This window comes from Crocodylus siamensis, chromosome 4 (assembly GCF_052110815.1).
Source record: "Crocodylus siamensis isolate JL-2025a chromosome 4, ASM5211081v1, whole genome shotgun sequence".
Lineage (NCBI taxonomy): Eukaryota > Metazoa > Chordata > Crocodylia > Crocodylidae > Crocodylus > Crocodylus siamensis.
Window position 1 is genome coordinate 150,164,631 of NC_143398.1, and position 17,948 is coordinate 150,182,578.

Consider the following 17,948-nt stretch of genomic DNA (forward strand, 5'->3'; position numbering starts at 1 on the left):
AAAACTGACTGAGGCCCCAGTCCTGGTAGGATTTTCATGCAAAGACCCATTGGCTTCTCTGACTATTCACACCTGTGAGAAAAGCAGAAGCCCAATTAGGAGCAGAGATGTTCACTCCAAGGAGGAAAGTTACCTTGGGGGAGATATCTGATACATCAGGCTGTCAGTGCAGGACCCTGACTTCCCGTAATACACACCTCTGGCTCTGCCTGGGTAACGTTCAGTTAAATCGGGGACACCTTGAAATAAAACCTTAAACCAAGCGCCAGCCACCTATCTTCCAGGCTTTCCCCAGATATCCAAATAGGCCACAAGCCCCTTCCTCCAAGCCATCTTTCAACTTCCCGAGAGAGAGTTGTGTTTTTAAAGTTCACACAACAGTGGTTAATATCAGAGCCTGGTAAGTGATGTGAAGCAAGCACTTTTGCTGTGCTTTTAGACCAAAACCTAAGGAAAAATTCCTGTGTTTGGTATCCTTCCACTTCCTTGTTAAAAAAAAATGAAATTTGATTGGTCCCAATGAGCTCCTATACTGGAATTTTCTTCCATTGGAGCCCTCTGTTGCAGAGGCAGAATTCCAGCGGGATGGGGGAAAAACCTGCAGTGATACCATCTGCAGCCTGCAGCAGGACTCAGGAGCAACTGAAACAGAATTGCTGCTGAAAATGACATCCCTGGCTGCCCAAGATCTGAGAGCTGTTCCCTGGGATCTACCCTGTGGCTAGCAAGTGCTTCTACAAAGCAGGAGAGTCAAGGCTTCAGGACAGCAGGTAGAAGGACCCTATACTGTGAATACCCTGTGAAGGTTCTCCTGTGTCTCAGATGGGCTCTTGGGGCAGTGGTCTGCACTCTCGTCCTATTGATGAGTGGACCTGGTGGGTTGCAGGGGTACAATGATGCCCAGTGGGCCCCAGCATCAAGTTCACTGTACTTTATTGCTACTCTTTTAAAACGTGCTTGTGACAGGGGCTAGACTGACAGCTCTGCAGCCTGAAGGTCTCTGGGCAAGAGCAGTGCAAGCTCCCTCCACCCAACCCCGTAGCTCCAAGCACTGTCTTTAGAGAAGAAAAGGCAGTTATGTGTCCATATCCTACCTGTCCTTTGGACTCTGGGCTAGGCCTGCCAACAGGTGTGTGGATGGCAACTTTCTACAAGCCAGAAGCCCATTCCAATAGGCAGTAGACTGACAGCAGCTTTGTCTGTCTTGTCCATCATAAGCCAATGGTTGCTGGTCACACGCACCTGAAAGGCATTAGACCTTTTCACCTAGACATGAAAGTTCCTCCTCCTTTGTACCAGTGCTACAGGCCAAGCAGCCCTCCAGCAGGAAGAGGAGCAGGAGTGAACAGGGAGGAGTGCCCTGTGCCATGCTGACATTTATTCTTCCGGGCATTCTCTGTGCTTTAACAGGGTCGGGGATGGGGGGTAGGGATATAAATGCCAGTGATTCTCAACCAGGGTTTGTGGTACCTTTGGAGCGTGCTATGGGTATTAGCACAATTAAGTGTGCAAACACCTACACATGATTCACAAGATAAACCCAGAGATTCTGAATAGGAATCCATAGTGTCAAAACTATTCAGACCCGTTCTGGTCTTACCTAATTCTTTGCAACAAAAGAACTGTTCGATTATTTTTCTGTTGTCAAGAAACAAGTGAAAGTTGAGAGAGGCATTTTCTGAGGGGCACATTGAGTTCAAAAAGGAATGCCCCGAGTCTGAAAAGGTGCAGAAGCACTGGACTCTGATGGGGTTGGGAATACATTGGGCTGCTGGGGCTGAGGAAGTAACACGATCCTGAGAGCTCACTGGCTTTTCCAAAGTGTGGCCAGAAGCTGGGCAATCTCCCTTGTGGGCTGCCAAAATGAGAGGGAATCAGCACGCTCCTCCCACTGTCCTGCATAGTACTGTCTCACATAGCACAGGCAAGTGAATCTCCCAAGTGAAGCACAAATTCACTCCATACTTTAGCCACAGTCCTGCCTTCCCCTGTCACAAATCAGTTTCCTCAGCTGTTAAGGGGTTCTTTATTTTTAAATTCTGTCTACCAAGGCCCTTCTGATCCCCATGGCTTCTGGGCAGATGGCTAAGGAGACATATGCTAGAAGAGTATATTAATAGGTTGCCTCCCTGCAGCTCCTTCCAGCCCAGGCTCTCACTGCTGTTCCCAAATATTAATGAATGAAACCGTTCTGAGGGGATGCATCATTTATTTGTTTAATTTGCAATGGCACCTGGGCATAGACCAGGACCTTGCTGGGCAAAGGGTGAACACGAAGATAGTCCCTGCTGTTCCAAAGCCAACCCCTTCTGTCATACAGAGACTACAGGTATAGGGCAATGGCCTGAATACACAGGAGGGAGAACTCCAGACAAGGAGAGAGCTGTCCCCCTTCAGCATAGAGACTCCAGGCTTTCCCACCAAAACGCCCTGAGACAAATGGTCTCTTTTCCGTATTTGCATTTCAGTCCCAGATTTCAGGAGCTTTTTTGCCACCTAGTGGCCTGACAGTAATTGCTGCTCTAGTAGGATTGGCATGTTGTAGCTAGCCAAGACGGTCCGGGAAGTAAGTGAGAAGCAAGGAGGGGGTGGTGATATCTTTTACTGAACCAACTATATACTTGAGAGAAACAAACTTTCAGGCACAAAGTGCCCTTCTTCAAGGCTGGGGAAGAGAAAACTGTTGGTTAAGCTAAATATCAGCCAAAACCATTGCTTATGTTTAACTCCATATAGAAAAGAAAAAAGTAGTCACTACCATCTCTCTCCCTGACAGCCAGAAAATGCTATGCCAGGGCTGAAGCATGGCTTTTTTTGTGCAGTTGCTTTGCGTTGCTGTGGCTCAGGTCAAGTCAGCATTTCCTTGACTGACTCCAATGGCCAAGAAGAATAAGCTCAGCCCTGGGTCCAAGTGTATCGGTCAGGCACCAAATCTAGCTGGGTGCCTTGTTATGGGGTGGAGGGCCCCAGTGCCAGTGCAAAGTTTAGAGGGATATACAAGGCTGTGGAGGGAGAGGTTCTGAAATGGGAGGTAAAGGGATTGAGGAGGCACCACGTGCCAGATGACCTAGAACAGCCAACTATTTTCTTCATTACCTGCATGACCACAGGGAGGAACAAACTGTTCAGATAATCAGCTTCTCCAGGGATTGGCTATCAGAGGATTTGGGGGAGGGAGGAGGGAAGGGTCTCCTTCACCCCCAGGACTCAAATTGGGAAGAATTTTTTCCCACAGATACTCTGATTCAGCCACAAGTGAGCAGGCTGGGTGCAGGGATCAGCAGCAGGACCTCCTCAGCTGGTGTTGTGCAGGTCAGTCCCAAGGAACACAGTGGTCTCTGCTGGCCTAAAAACTGAAGAAATTAATTGAAAATCTGAACTGAAGAATCTCAAAGTGCATTGCAGAGTGGACATGACCTGCCTCCAACATACTTCCCCTTCTTTGCTGAACCACAAAGCCTCCTGCACTTAGTCAAACTAAGTGTGTATGTAGACAGCATCAGCAATGTAGACCCAACAGAGTGAAACTGAAAAAGGACCATAGGGAAGGTATGGGAAGCTGAATTAAAGTCATCCATGCCACTGAGCCACTATCTCCAAGGCAGTCGCCCTAATCTGTTTGGTTTTTTTTTTAAAGGAAGCTGGAGATTTGAGTTTCCTCACGATCCCTGGTGCTGTTGCCATCTTCTCAGTGCCTGGGGGGAGAAAGGCCAGTCTCCATGATGGCCACACACTGTTAGAGTCCTGATAGAAAGCTGTTGCAGGTAATTAAAACCTCACTGTGATAGAGATGTGGTTAGTTGTGTTCATCCGAAGTCAAGCAGAAGGCAAGGCAGGGGTCACCTTAGAAACTAATTAGTCCATAGAGGCATGAGCTTTCATAGGCAACCACCAGGTTTGTTAGATGCCATAGCATATGATGAAGTGGGCTGTTTCCTATGAAAGCTTATGCCTCTCTGAACCACTTAGTCTTTAAGGTGCCACCCATCCCTGTCCTCTGTCACCACTGTGATAGAGGAGACTCACAATATTTTTTCTTTCATGAAGTCAAGATAATAATCTACCACAGTAGTGGTCAACCTGCAGCCCACAGGCCAGATCCAGCCTGTGGGGCTGCCCATGGATCCTGAAATTTGGTGCCAGGGGGTGGCTGCTGCCAAATCAACACTACCACTGCTCTGCTGCTGCCAGATTTCCAAGGCCTGCAGACTAGATGGTGTGGCTCTGTGTGTGAGGCCAGGGCCTCAGAGGTGACCTGGCACAAGGCCTGATCTGGAACACAGCACCTGGGGCTGGGGGTTTGCACTAAGCCTGACCTACCTACCAGATTGGGCCCCAGCCAAGCCAGTCCCATGTGCTGGATCAGGTCCCAGCCGGCCTAGCCCAATGTACCAGATTGGGCCCATAGAATGGGTCCAGCCTGTAGACCAACTCTTCTGGCCCACAGGGCTGAAAGGGAGGGTACCACTGATCTGCCAGGATAGTCACAGTGAAACCAGATGCTTTATCCAATGACTTTTTCCTTCTGCCTTGTAGTTTTGGTCAGCACTGAAAGCAAGGGCTGAAGTTCCCAGCCTCCCTCTAGAGCTCCCAGCTAATGCCGGCTCCAGGCAATTCAGAGGGAAGAGTTATTTTTCAAGCAGTTATCACTGCCTAAGGGACAGTGAGACTCTTCATCACGATATGAATGCCATTAGAGTCTTGGGAATACTGAATTGTGCCTGGCAAACTCACGGGGAGCCACAGAGCCTGAGGTGGAGGTCAGGACCTGAGGATCCAGCGGACCCTAAAGCATTATGAGCCCCAGCACAGGGCTATGGGAGCAGTGCATTTATTTCTGCAAGTGTTTAAACAAGCAATAACACGGAGGACAGGGCAAGGGCTACAAAGGCCTCCTGGGACACAGGTCAGCCCTGAACAGGGCCTCTGTACAGAGTCTGATCCTCCCTTGTTCTAAAATGGAATAATTGGTGAGAGAGGTCAGAATCAGGGCCCACCCGCAACGCACCATCTAGTTTAGCAGCAGCTGTGCACTAAGTGCACATGCAGACACAAGGGGGCAGCACCAGCACAACCTTGGCACCAGAACATGTTTTTAAAAGCGGGTGCTCATGAAAGCGCCTGGATGGAAATGGGAATGGGAGCTCAGGAGAGATTTGGCCTCCCTGGTTGTTCACCTGTCACTAGCAGGTTTCAGTACAGCTGGCAGCACCTAGTCCTGGCTCCTGCTCCCCACTGGTAGAGAAAGGAAGGTGGAGGCTGAACAAAATCCGAAGTAGCTTGTGCTGGGGAGTCTGTTCAGGGACAGCTCTTGACTCTTGACCTGCAGCCCCCGGCCTTTCTAATCCCCAGTCTGGGCTCCTAGTAGCTCTGTCAGTGCCCATGACTAGAATCAGTCCAAATGCTGCAGGCTTCTATGCCTGCCCAAAGATGGGGTGTGGACACAATCAGAGGAAGAAATCAGGATCCAGGTTGGAGACAGTGAATGCTAGGAAATGAACCCAGAAGTCCTGAATAAACACATATATAGCTGATGTAATAAAAGATATCACATTTATCCAAAGAACCTTGTCTGAATAGCCACAACGCTCTCCTGTCAGCAGACACCTCTGAAAATGACTGGCAAAGATTTCTCATCTCCCTGCAGTGACTACCTGATGTAGAGGCTAACATCCTACTACTGCTGCCCCTGATTCTGTTAGTGCATATGCTGAGCCCTGTGCTGTACACAGAGATGTGTCAAGGATGCTAATAAACTGCAGATGTTGTATAACTTCACAATGTGGAATTCATGCTGTTTCAGTCTTCATTTTTAAATTTCACATGCACAGTCTGCATGCAATAGGAAATCAGGGCCAACATGTCATGTACATTATGGTACACTTGTAATGTATCACACGCTGCATTTTCCCCACAGCATTCTTCCCTTAGTCAGTGGCTGAGTGGGACTGGCTAGGAGTTAAACCAGGGCTGTGCAGTGACTAAATCTAGTTGCTATAACACCTGCTACATTTGTTGCAGAAGTCTGAAGATGTATAAGTAAGGGGGGCTGTGAGAAGAGAAGGGCTGATCTGAGAGTTACAGAAATCAACACTGCCTGGGAGAACCAGGTTCTGTTCCTGCTCCAGAGTTTTTATAGGACTCTGGACAAGTGCCATCAATCAAACTTTTCACAAATCATCACTAACTGTGACATTCATTTTGTGGGTAACCAGTTTGAAACAGCTGGGGGTAGATTTGCAGCAGAGCTGAATAGGAGTAGGAGGTTGACCACCACGGTGGTAGATTATTCTCTTGACTGCATGCAACTAGTAGGATCTGGGCTTGACCATATAAAGTGGTATAAAAGACCTTAAGATTCAAGCCTGCCAAATATCACAAGTTTGATACCCAAAATTTGGCAACACTTAGGACAATTTTGGCTGAAAGCTCTTTTTGCCTTGATTCACAGCTGTAAAACAAGGGAAATGAAAATAGTACCTCCCCCAGGATGCTAGGAAGATAACTTCACTAGCATTTTGGGAAACACCCAGATAGGAGAGGAAAGCACCATTGAAACGCTCAGGAGGAAATGAACAATTTGCTATGTGGGGCAGGTTGTGGGTTTTCAGTGTTGAATCCAACCTGCATCCGCCCATTCAGTGAGGAGGATCAAGAGCAATATAGGATCAGTACCCACTCCATAAGCACTGTTTGTCCATCTTGTGTGCAGGATTAGGCTCAAGACAGAAAAAAATAAAATGTAAGCGTGTAATTAAAGACTACACCACGAGGCACTTGCAGGAGAGGGACACATTCAGTATCAAAGCTCCCTAGAACTCTGACCTGGCTTAACTACCTGGCATTTGGCTTGGCAACCTTAATGTTTTCCTACCACAGTGTCCTGGTGTCCTTATCTGTTATATTGCAGTACCATTCTGAAGCCTCAGTCAGGGATGCTGCTCTCTAGATTCAGGATGGATGCGTAGTGGGAGACCCTAAACTGGAAACCCAAGGTACCAGGAAGGGAACTGACTTACTAAATGTTATGTAATGGGTCAGTGGCAAAGTCAGGAATAATCTCTGGGGCTTCTGGCCCCAGACCCAGTGCCATCACCACTATGGCATGCTACCTCTCTACCATTGTAAATAGATGCCCTCTCACTTCCCCTTCCTCACCCAGAGATGTAACTGGATGTTTGAGCACCCTGAGTGGCAGTGGCACATGGGGCAACATCAGGAGCTGCATAGCTGCTGCTATTGTGAAACCCGCTCCCCCCACCCTTAGTTGTGCATCTCACCAACCCTATAGCATTTGAGTCTGTTTTATACCAGCTGTATCTTATACTATGCACGTGCGGACCCAGCACCCCACATGTGGGCCACTGGATGCTATTGGTATGTGTAGTGCCCAGCCTAATGGGGCCCCCATCCTGGCTACAACCTGTAAATGGTTTTGTAAAATAAATAGTAATAAAGACTCAAATAGATGTACAAACATTTCAGTCAGTTCTGGCTGAATTCTCATTTTTGAAGTAGTCTGTATGCTGAAGTAGTTAGAATGGAAAAGGAGCAGGGTGGGTGTGAAGGGCTCTGATTTTCCTCTGTGTCCTGAGTTGGCATGATATGTCATCACACTCACGCAAACAGCTCATCTACACTTAACTGTGCCTGGAGCTTAGAAAGGGGTGGAGGTTGGAGATTTGCTGGAGATACTGATGTTGGTCATGGTTTAATGAAACCAGACAGTTCCTTCTTTTAGACCTGCTTCCTTCTATTGCTGTTATTATTGCATCCAGCTGTCTCAGTCAATAGTCGGGAACATCAAGGTGCTGTTCAGACAGACAGAGGTAGATTCAGTGCTACAGGACTTGTAAGCAAGCACAGTAGCATGTAGCAGGCAGAGGGCAAACTCTCACAGACTGAATGACTGGCTGCATCTACACAAGACGCTGACTGCACAGTAGCCCGTGAGCACTGGGCAGTAGTGTCGTGTGGCAGGAATTGTGATGCAACATTGTTGTGCAGTAGTCTCAGGCTACTGCGCAATCAGTGCCATGAAAAACTGTTCAGCCACACTACTGCACAGTAACTCTGCACAGTAATGACTGTTTTCTAGTAACAACTGAAAAGAACTGTTATGATCATGAGAGAACTTTATGAGTGATTCCTGCTTCAAGCCCATCCCTGCTAGGGGAGAAAAGGCGTATCTTTTAAAAAAATGGCCAGCATTAACTTCAAACTGGCAAATGTTGGTCTCTGTTCACAGCCCCTTCACCTGTGGAGCAAAATTTGTCCCAGAAAAGATGCAAAGCAGGGTCCCTAGCCAAGTGTAAGAAAGGGAGTAAACTGTACTGTTGCAAGGGCTGCTGCAATGTTGAATGACCCAGCCTGACCCAAAGCAAACTCAGAGAGGGATCTTTTCATGCTATAAACAGCTGGACACACGCTCCTCTGGGATGTGTCCCCTGTTTTCCAGAACTGAAGTGAAGTCAGTCCCTTTATCTCTCTGCTTCAATTTCTCTCTTTTTATCCTACCACACTGGGATGCTCCAGAAATAAATTGGCTCATGTTACTAAAGCTCCAGTAATGCAAACTCTTGCAAACTTTCTAATTACAATTAGTCTGACTCATGATCTCGTGATAGGGCTCTCAAATCTCAGGATTTTTTCTTCTAGTGTGCCTCATGCTCAACTGGGCCAGAATCAGTTGCCAAATCCCCGCGAGGCCAGGCAGAAGCAGAGCCTGGGCAGGGCCCAGCCACAGGGGAAGGGGTGGTGCAGAGAGCTCTGCCAGGTCAGCACAGAACACAGGGCCACAATGGCTAGGGGGCTGCTCAGGGCACATGTGCAAAGAGCCGGGGGGAGTGAGGGTTAGAACAGAGCATCTCATGATTTACACCCAATCTCTTGATTTTTGAGAGATTATCTCTTGATTTTTGACATGGTGGGGTTGGCAATATTGAAACCCTACTTAAGGACCCAAGCACTCAGGCAGGCACTTACCTTGAAGCATGAGCAGCATCTGTAATGCCAAGTCAGGAAGACACAAGTACACCCTTTGCTAAACTAGGACAAAATGAATAAAGCACCAGGCATTCTGGATTTTCTCTGGTGGTCTCACAGGTAAGGGCTGAGTCCCAGTAACCCCAAGGACTCCTTGCAATGGGACTCTTACCCTGAAATTGAAAAATTCACACATTCATGGCAGGCAGCATCCAGATTAGGGCCTACCTCTGCAAATCTGGTGGCAGTGTGGCCCCCACATTGATTCGCCAACATCAACTCAGGGCTGCTAATAGCAGGGAATGTAGAGTGCAGTTTCCCATATTTTGCTGTTTGAAATCTGGACATGAAAATGATTCATATGCTTGAAGTTAAGCAGGTACCTGATGGCCTTGCTGATTTGGAGGCTGAATTATTACCTTCTAGCTCCCTGGAATCTAAATGTTCTGCTTGGGCATCATGAGCAAGCATCCATACATAAAATATTGTCATCCCCATCATCTTGTTATTTTTATGGTGGTACCCAGGGGCCCCAGTCACAAACTGGGACTCCATTGTGCTTGGTGCTGTACAAACACAGAACAAAAAGAGAGTCCCCCCTACAACAAGTGAAAAAGCTGCATAAAGTTATTTTCCAGGTGGAGCTGCCCCCCTGCTCTGAGAGCAGGCAGGACTCTGGGGCCCAGGCACATCCAGAGGGTGCGAGTTTCTTCAAGAGAAAATAAGCTGCCAAAAGTTCAGCATTTTCCCCAAAATGGAGCTTGAGCTGAGATGCAAAGGGTATCTTACGCCTATGTAAATCAGGAGCGATTGTACTCATGTTCCTGGGGTGACCCTGGGGTAAACTGCCTCTGACTTGGGGGTCTCAAGCCTGGTGGGTCTGACTCCAAGCTGCCTCTCTAGCTAAAACAGACACAGAAAATTAAACCGAGGCCTTGTGATTTTACCAGGAATAAGCCCTCTAATGAAAGAGGGCTAAGGAATGACAGCAGCCTGGGGCTAGGTTGTCCATATCACTAGAGGCTGGAGGTCATGACAGCCATGACCGCAGAAGCTATATTTATATGGTCCTGGTGTGAAAGAGTGAGGGAGAGCTCAGCTCCAAACAGACAGGCGGGGGCACTCTCTGACTCAAACTGACGGAGCAGTTTCCTCCAGGCGGCCCGAGCTGTGCACACTCATGATTCATCTGCTGTGCTGTTCAAAAGCTCTGAGCACCCAGGGCTGTGCTCCATCCCAGGCAGCAGGGCTGTCCCATTCAAGTCCTTGAAGTTCAGGCTGGGAGGAGAAAATGGGAAAGCTCCGTGTGATTCTTCAAATTCTTGTGCCGGCGCTGTGTACTGCTGGAGTCTGGGGTGAGTTACAATGCAGCAGACCTCTGCTTTTTTTTCTGTCTGAGAGCCCCAGCCGTGCATCTAATCATTAAAAGACATTCATTTTCCAGTCTTTGGAGGACCAGTGTCTCCAGTAACTAGGATCGCCTGTGCTGTTTCCTTTGAAGGGAAGTTTTCACACTCTAAATATGGCCTGTTGCTTAATTTGCTTTACGTGTTTGCTAGAGGCTGAAATGACTTCTCTGTTTTGTTTTCTTCTGGGCTAGAGGGGCTTATCAAAGGGGCTCATGTAGAATGGTGTACATAAGTTCATGGTTTGGAGTTTCAGTTCATTTCTTATATGGCCTGTGTGGAGTTACATGCTCACATATCTGTGTATTTGGTTGCCTATGTTGGCTTGTTAGTGGCTACGCTGGGGTGTGAGTTTGGGCTGGACATTGTCTGTAAGAATGGGACCTGCATGGTTGAGGGTGTCTGGGACACTGGCTCACTGATGTACCTTGCAATAGCACCACTGTACTTATTTCAATATAAGCAATTATTTCAATACCTTGTGATCTTCTCGAATGCCTGGCAATTTGTTGGTGCTGTCTTTGAAGATGCAGGTAATAGAATCTTCTGATTACATGAAAAATGCAGCTGCAATTTTAAAAGGAAATGAACTTCCCAGCTTTTTATTACAGTCATGCTTAAAACTGCAGCTCAGATGAACCCTAGCAGCACAAACCAGAAAACAAGTCAAAGTAATCCAAAATGTATTCATATTGTTCTGAAAAATCATGACTGATAAACCAGTCTCGTGATAGTTGAGGCTTGATTTGTGAGTCTTGAAGGTTTGGGGGTAGCACTACTAATCTCTATGAAACTGTGTACCTCAGAGGTAGAATCCCCCAGGACAGGCCTGTGGACACTGCATCCTTGTGTGATTGATTGCCAGGAGTGAAAATAATGGAAATGCAGAACAAAATCTTCCTTAATGGCATCTGCACCTATGTAGACAAAGTTATGACTGGATGCAGGAGTGGCCCTGGAGATGATATGGTAGTGCCATCAGATATACCACGTGTGGTAATATACTGTATTGTTCAGATTATAAATTAACCTTATTTCCCTATGAAAAAAGATCCATCAAAATTATGTACAAGGTTTACTTATAACTGGCTTCCTGGCAATTAAGTTATAATCACACTGTATTGTGCAGCTTTTCATAGAATCATAGAAGTCGGGTCGGAAGGGACCTTGTAAATCTTTAAGTCTGACCCCCTGCCTGGGCAGGAGAAAAACTGGTCTCAAATGACTCCAGCCAGGTAGGCATCAAGCCTCTTCTTAAAGACCCCCAAGGTAGGAGCCAGCACCACTTCCCTAGGAAGTTGGTTCCAGATCCTAGCTGCCCTGACTGTGAAGTAGTTCTTGCAGATGTCTAATCTAAACCTACTCTCCAACAACTTGTGGCTGTTATTCCTTGTTATGCCAGGAGGCGCTAGGGGAAACAAGGGCTCTCCCAAACCCTTCTGGTCCCCCCTAGTGAGTTTATAGACGGTCACCAGGTCCCCCCTCAGCCTTCTCTTGTGAAGGCTGAACAGGTTTAGGTCCTGCAGTCTCTCATTGTAGGGTCTGCCCTGTTGTCCCTGGATCATGCGGGTGGCCCTCCTCTGGACCCTCTCCATGTTGTCCACATCCCTCCTGAAAATGGGGTGCACAGAACTGGACGCAGTACTTCAGCTGTGGCCTGACCAGTGTTGCGTAGATAGTGTGTTGCTGGTTACTACTGCCCAAGTGCAGCACCCTGCACTTGTCAATATTGAAACGCATCCTGTTTTTGTTAGCCCACCCCTGTAACCTATCCAGGTCTTGCTGAAGTCTTTCCCTCCCTACTAGCGTGCTCACCTCACCCCAAATTTTGGTATCATCAGCAAATTTAAACAGGTTGCTTTTCACCCCGTCATCCAAATCGCTGATAAAGAAATTGAATAGCGCGGGCCCAAGGACCGAGCTCTGGAGGACTCCGCTGCCCACTTCCCCCCAGGTTGAATATGGCCTGTCCACCACCACCCTCTGACTACAACCCTTCAGCCAATCTGCAATCCATCTGACTGTGTAGGCATCAATGCCACAGTCGCCCAATTTTTTAATGAAGATGGGGTGGGAGATGGCGTCAAAGGCCTTGCTGAAGTCCAGAAAGGACTTTGACCCTCGCAGAAATATCACATATATTCATATGAAATACTGTCATCGTCGGGGAAAGAGCTATTGTTCCTAATGCTGAGCCTGAAAATGTATGGTTGGCCCATGCTGGTTCCAATCAGGAAAATACAGAACTGGAGATGATAGTCTGTTTATGATGTGCCTGAGACTATATCCAAGATGATACAGTATGTGATTAGCAACATTGGCTATTTGCATACCTGAAATATTGCACTCATTTCTGGGTACCTCCTTCCTAGAAAGATATTGGCAAACTGGAGAGGAAAAATAAATGAAGACAGGGGTAAGAGAGAGACCAGCCAGTAAGAAAAAGCTAATTGAGTTAAGCAGCTTGGCTAAGTGATGGCTGAAAAAGAAATACAATAATCTCTCTCTCTCCACACATGCACACAATTATATACACATAGTCTGTAACACACATCTTCAGGCATATAATACACATCCACAGTGAGGTGTGTTTATATAGGATGGCACGTGGATAATTTGGAGTACTAATGTAGTCTGAGACTGAGCTCTGCCACAGACTTTCAGTGCCTTCTTGGGCATGTCACTTAACATATTCTGTCTCTCTCTCCCCCCTGCCCATTCCTCAGTTCCCTCTCTGGAAAATGAGGATGATAGCATTGGTCCTGCTGCCACAGGGTGGTTGCTTTTATCCCAAGACTCACCATATTTGGTGTTTTTCTTAAGAATCCAGCCCTTACAGTCATCTGATTTCATGACATTTTCTGCTTACATTTAAAACAGCCAGTAAATTGTTAGTCATTATAGTAGCAAAGGAAAGCTAAAAAGCATGAACCCTGAAGATTTAAAAATAAGGAGGAAAATGAAGTGATCCCAGAATGTATTATTTTTAAAGAAAAATCTCATGATTTTAAAGGTAATCTCATGATTTTTTTTTATTTAATTAATTAATTAATTAATTAATTTTTTGCTGACCAAGAGAGGATGCTGACATATCATATGGGAATGCTAGGGATTAACAGTTCTGTAGGCATGAGTCCATGAAATGTCAGGAGCCACACTGTTTGAAATTTGTATACCTGTATTGGAGAAAATAACTAAGAGGTGTGCTGTAGGAGCACACCTGCACTGCCCCTGGAAACAGACTTAGTGACATAGCAAGTCATTTTCCTCTCTGCCCTCTGTTATACATGTTTTTTAAATATATATGTGTATGTGCACATGTCCACACACACGTTTGGTATGTGTTTGTGTGGCTGAATACAGATGTAGCCTCTGGATGAATACTTACGTGGTTTGCACTGCAATGACCTTGGCTGTGGGTGTCTGGCTGCCTGTCTGTGTCTAGCAGAAGTATTTTTCTGACTTGCTCTTGGAGTGGGATTACAATGCTCAGCACAAGATACCACAACACATGACAGACACAGAGAACAGGGCTCTGGGTGCAGAGGACCTGGCTGTGTCTCTTCTCAGCCAGTTCCAGCCCAGCCCCTGAATGGCAAGAGAAAACTGTTCCCACCAGCTGCCCCTGCTTTTCTCTTGGGCAATGTAGAGAGAATCGTTGCTAGCACTGCTGAGGTGAGCTAACCTGTTATCAGGTAGTGTTGAGGACTCCAGGGTCATAGGAAGCATGTATGTGTATGGTACACACAGGGCCAAATTCAAAGTGGGGCAGAGATGATGCAGTCTATGCTTGCTCCCAACCCCCTTGATGTGGATATCAAACATGCTGAGACTCCCCTAGGCTTGCCCTGCTTATACCTACTTGCCAATGTGTAACGGAGACCTCACAAGACACAGCCACTGCCTCTGGGTCCAGCCCAGAGGGGCACTGTCCTCATGAAGGCACATTTTACCAGGAAGGAACTAACACACATTAGTAGCCCCACTGGAACTGGTGAGCCAGATCTTGTTCTACCAATTAGCTGCCTGAGCAAGGTCCTATTCCACCCTGCTTCATCTAACTTGGAAGGTGACTGGGGCCTACTCCCATTTACCGCTTTGTGTGACTTAGTCTCCAGACTGAGATGATGGCATGTTACAAAAGTAGATGCATTCATGCTTTTTCAGGGATTTGCTCAAGGTGAAAAAGGATCCCAGGCATATAAGTCCAGGCAGGCACTTGACAGATAAAGCACAATCTGGCCCTTAGTGCAGGGACAAGTCTAAATGAGGGAAGCAGATTGTGTTCTCTAATGGTGATGATGATGATGCCACACTAGGAGCCCCAGGCACAGATCACGACCCCACTGTGCTAGGTTTTGTGTAAATACAGAACAAAAAAATGGCCCTTGCCGCAAAGAGCTGACTGGAAATATTTAACACTCGTTTTGCATCAATGTAAAATGCTACACAAGGTGCAAAGCACCAGAGAATGCAAATACAATTTACACACAAATACATGGAAGCCCAGCCCAACCACCCTCCCCTAACTGGGGGGGGACGGGTGTTGAGGCTGGGGCTGGCTGCACCTGCCCAGCCCAGGGACCCATGTCAGGATGTAGATGCAGGTGCCAGGATGGGGCCAGAGCTGAGAGTCAGTATAGTGCCCCCAGCCTAGCCAGTGCCCTGTCCCCCACCCTGGCCCCAGCTTGCAGCCCCACCTCCAGTGGCAAAGGCACCACACTTTCCAAAGCATCCAGACAGCTGCTCCAGCCCAGCCCACTGCTGCCCACTCACACGCACCCGCACCCGCACCCACACCCACTGCTCTGGCCACACACACACACACACACACACACACACACACTGCCCTAGTGTGTATGTGTGTACACATGCTGGTGCCTCCTGGAGGCCCTTCCCCATCTCAGAGTTCCCTAAAATTATTATGGTCACCCTAGTTATAAAGCCTAATGTCAGACCTAGTGTATTTCAACTTCTCTGGCACTGATGCCCAGAGTGTGTAGTCCCAGCTGAACTGACACTTCCAGGCAGGTCACATACAATGTCATACAGACCTTCAGGCCTGGTCCCCATTGCCCTACACATTGGCAGGCCCTTCTGTCCTGTGCCAAGGAGAGGCTGCCACATCTGAATTTCCCACCTGCAGTAGTGGGAGAATTTTGCATTGGTGTGAATGTGGACACAGCGGGGCTGACAGACATGCAGCTCCCTGTTTCACAGAAAGCACCATGAGTTAGATTGATCCCCCCACTCCTCAACCCAAAAGACATTTGCTGTTGGGTGTGGGGGCAGCAAGGGAATTGAGCTCCACTTGGAGCCAATCCAGAAGGAGCTGCCTGCCTCCATTCTTTCTCCCGTAGCCCCTTTCCCCTCCCCCAGCTCCAGTGCTGTGTCTGCAGGATGGAAGGGGGGAGAAGATGGGGGGGTTGCCTAGCCTGAGCTAGAGAGAGACCAGTGGATTGGAGCCCCCCTGAGGTGTGAGGTCCAATCCACCCACCTTTGCTCCAGCTCAAGATGGGCAAACCCCAGCCCAGAGTTACCTACACTCCCTTCTTGCCCTCCCTTCTTGCAGACAGCACCAGGGGCAAGGCTGGACTGGGCTGCATCAGCCCAGCCCTGATTGCATGCAGGGACAGACAGAAGTTAATGAAGGTGCTCCACTTCGAAGCACCTTCATCTGAACCCTCATTACATGAGGGTTAATTTGTTGCATGATCAGGAACTTTTAAAGCACTCTGGAGCTCTGCACTTCTGTCAGGGCACAGCTGGAGAGTACTTTCAAGGGACCAATAATGCAACAAATGTCACTTCTGTCAGTGGATGTCAGGCAAGTGACAATTGGGTCTTTTGTGTTTGGCAGCTGGTAGCCAGAGTGCTAATTCTGACCAAAGCCAGGGAAGGAACACAGCCCCTAAGAAGTCAGCAAGGGTATAGATTACCCTGGAGTGCAAGTGTCCTGGCTGGGCCTACAGCTAAGAGCTCCAGTACTCCCATTGGTATAAGTACAGTAAGGCCACAGGGAGGAGAAGTGAACTGTGTGAAATCAAGAGCATTAAGGCTGAGACTGCTGAGACAGCCTAAGGAAGCTGAATGCCTGGCTCTCCTTGAATCACTGTAGGATTTGTACACCTAACTTACTTCGTCTCCTTTGCAATTTGCAGCCCTAAAGGAGTGTTATCTGAGATGTTTTTGGCAGGAATGATCCTGTCTTAAGCAGGGGTTGGACTAGTTGTGATTTTCTGAGGTCTCTTCCAGCTCTACTATTAGGATCTTAAGTCTGCATATTAGACCTCACACACCAGTTCCACCAACTCACTGCAGTGGAGTGTCCACACCAGATTAACACCATCATACAGGGGGAGGAGATGTGAGATTTAGCAGTCAGTGTGGAGGGAAACACTGCACAAGCAAAATTGGTTCCCTGGGATCCATCTGCGACCAGCACTCCTTGTGGGACTGCAGGTCCCTCACCTTCACATTGCAAGCCTGAGAGAATCCCTGACTGGTTGCATTACTGCAGGAATGAGGGGAAGCAGCCAGGAAGATAATACAACAGATGAGAAGTTGTTAATCTGTACCAAATGCTAGTCATCAGCTGAGCTCTCCTACTGGGCAGAGACCTCCCTGGGACTTATTATCATTGTTACTCAAATGTCTCTTGGGGAAGGGAAAGGAAAGGAAAATCTCAGCTCTGCAGGAAGGGATAGCTTTTATTTAGCTCCAGCTGATCTCCCTGGGCCCATAACCCCAGGCCACGATATAAGATGATCAGGCTTTGGAGGAAGGTGACAGTGCCCCACAGAGCTTATTGTCTATGTCTACCAAAGGAGTTTCAAAGCCAGGTCCCGGACACTGTGCCTGGATGCAATATTGTCTAGGGCAGGGGTTGGCAGTGTTTTTTGGGCAGAATGCCAAAAAAACCCTGCAACCTTCACTTGTAAGATGTTGACATGCCAGGGGTGGATGGTAGTGAAGCCATGAGGGGTCTGATCCTTGTGGCAGTGCAGCCCTGGCCTCTTCTCTGCTCTCTGCCCTGAGGCTCAGGTGCATCCACTGCTGGCAACAAGCCAGGCTAGGGCTATGCGGACCCCAGTGCAGCTGCTTGCAGACTCCCTGCTGCCTGGGGCCTGACCAGAGCCTGGACTGGCTGTAGTGTGCCGAGCAAAATGGCTTTGTATGCCACGCTCTGACACACATGCTGGGGGTTGCTGACCCCTGATCTAATGGGGTTGTTTCCCTTTTGTCTTCTAGGCAGGAAAATTCCTCCCTGCCTGGTCCCCAGTAAATAGCACCTCTCCTGCTACTGAAGGTATTGACAGGGCCTCATTGCCATAGTACCTCGCAGTTGTTTAATGAACTTAGTCTCACAACACTCCTGTGAATCAGGAAGTGTAATGACTCCATTTTACAGGTGATTAGCTGAGGCTCCGGGAGGCTAAGAAACCTGACCAAGCTTGCTCTGGAAGTCTTTGGGAGAACTGTTTCAAAGCCATATCTCCTAAGAGTCATAGATTGTAAGGCCAGAGGGGACCTTGGAAGATCATCGGGTCCAGCCCC

The 17,948-nt window shown here is 47.9% G+C and overlaps 1 protein-coding gene across 1 annotated transcript in view; it reads left to right on the forward strand.

Moving 5' to 3' along the window:
- The first annotated feature begins 10,151 nt into the window (after positions 1 to 10,151).
- The window catches only part of ITGB3 (integrin subunit beta 3), a 61,971-nt gene continuing 54,174 nt past the window's right edge, over positions 10,152 to 17,948 (forward strand). Inside the window, exon 1 of the mRNA XM_090044139.1 lies at positions 10,152 to 10,340. Coding sequence (XP_089900265.1) covers positions 10,277 to 10,340 — 64 coding nt within the window. The 5' untranslated portion in view covers positions 10,152 to 10,276. The remainder of the gene's footprint in view (positions 10,341 to 17,948) is intronic.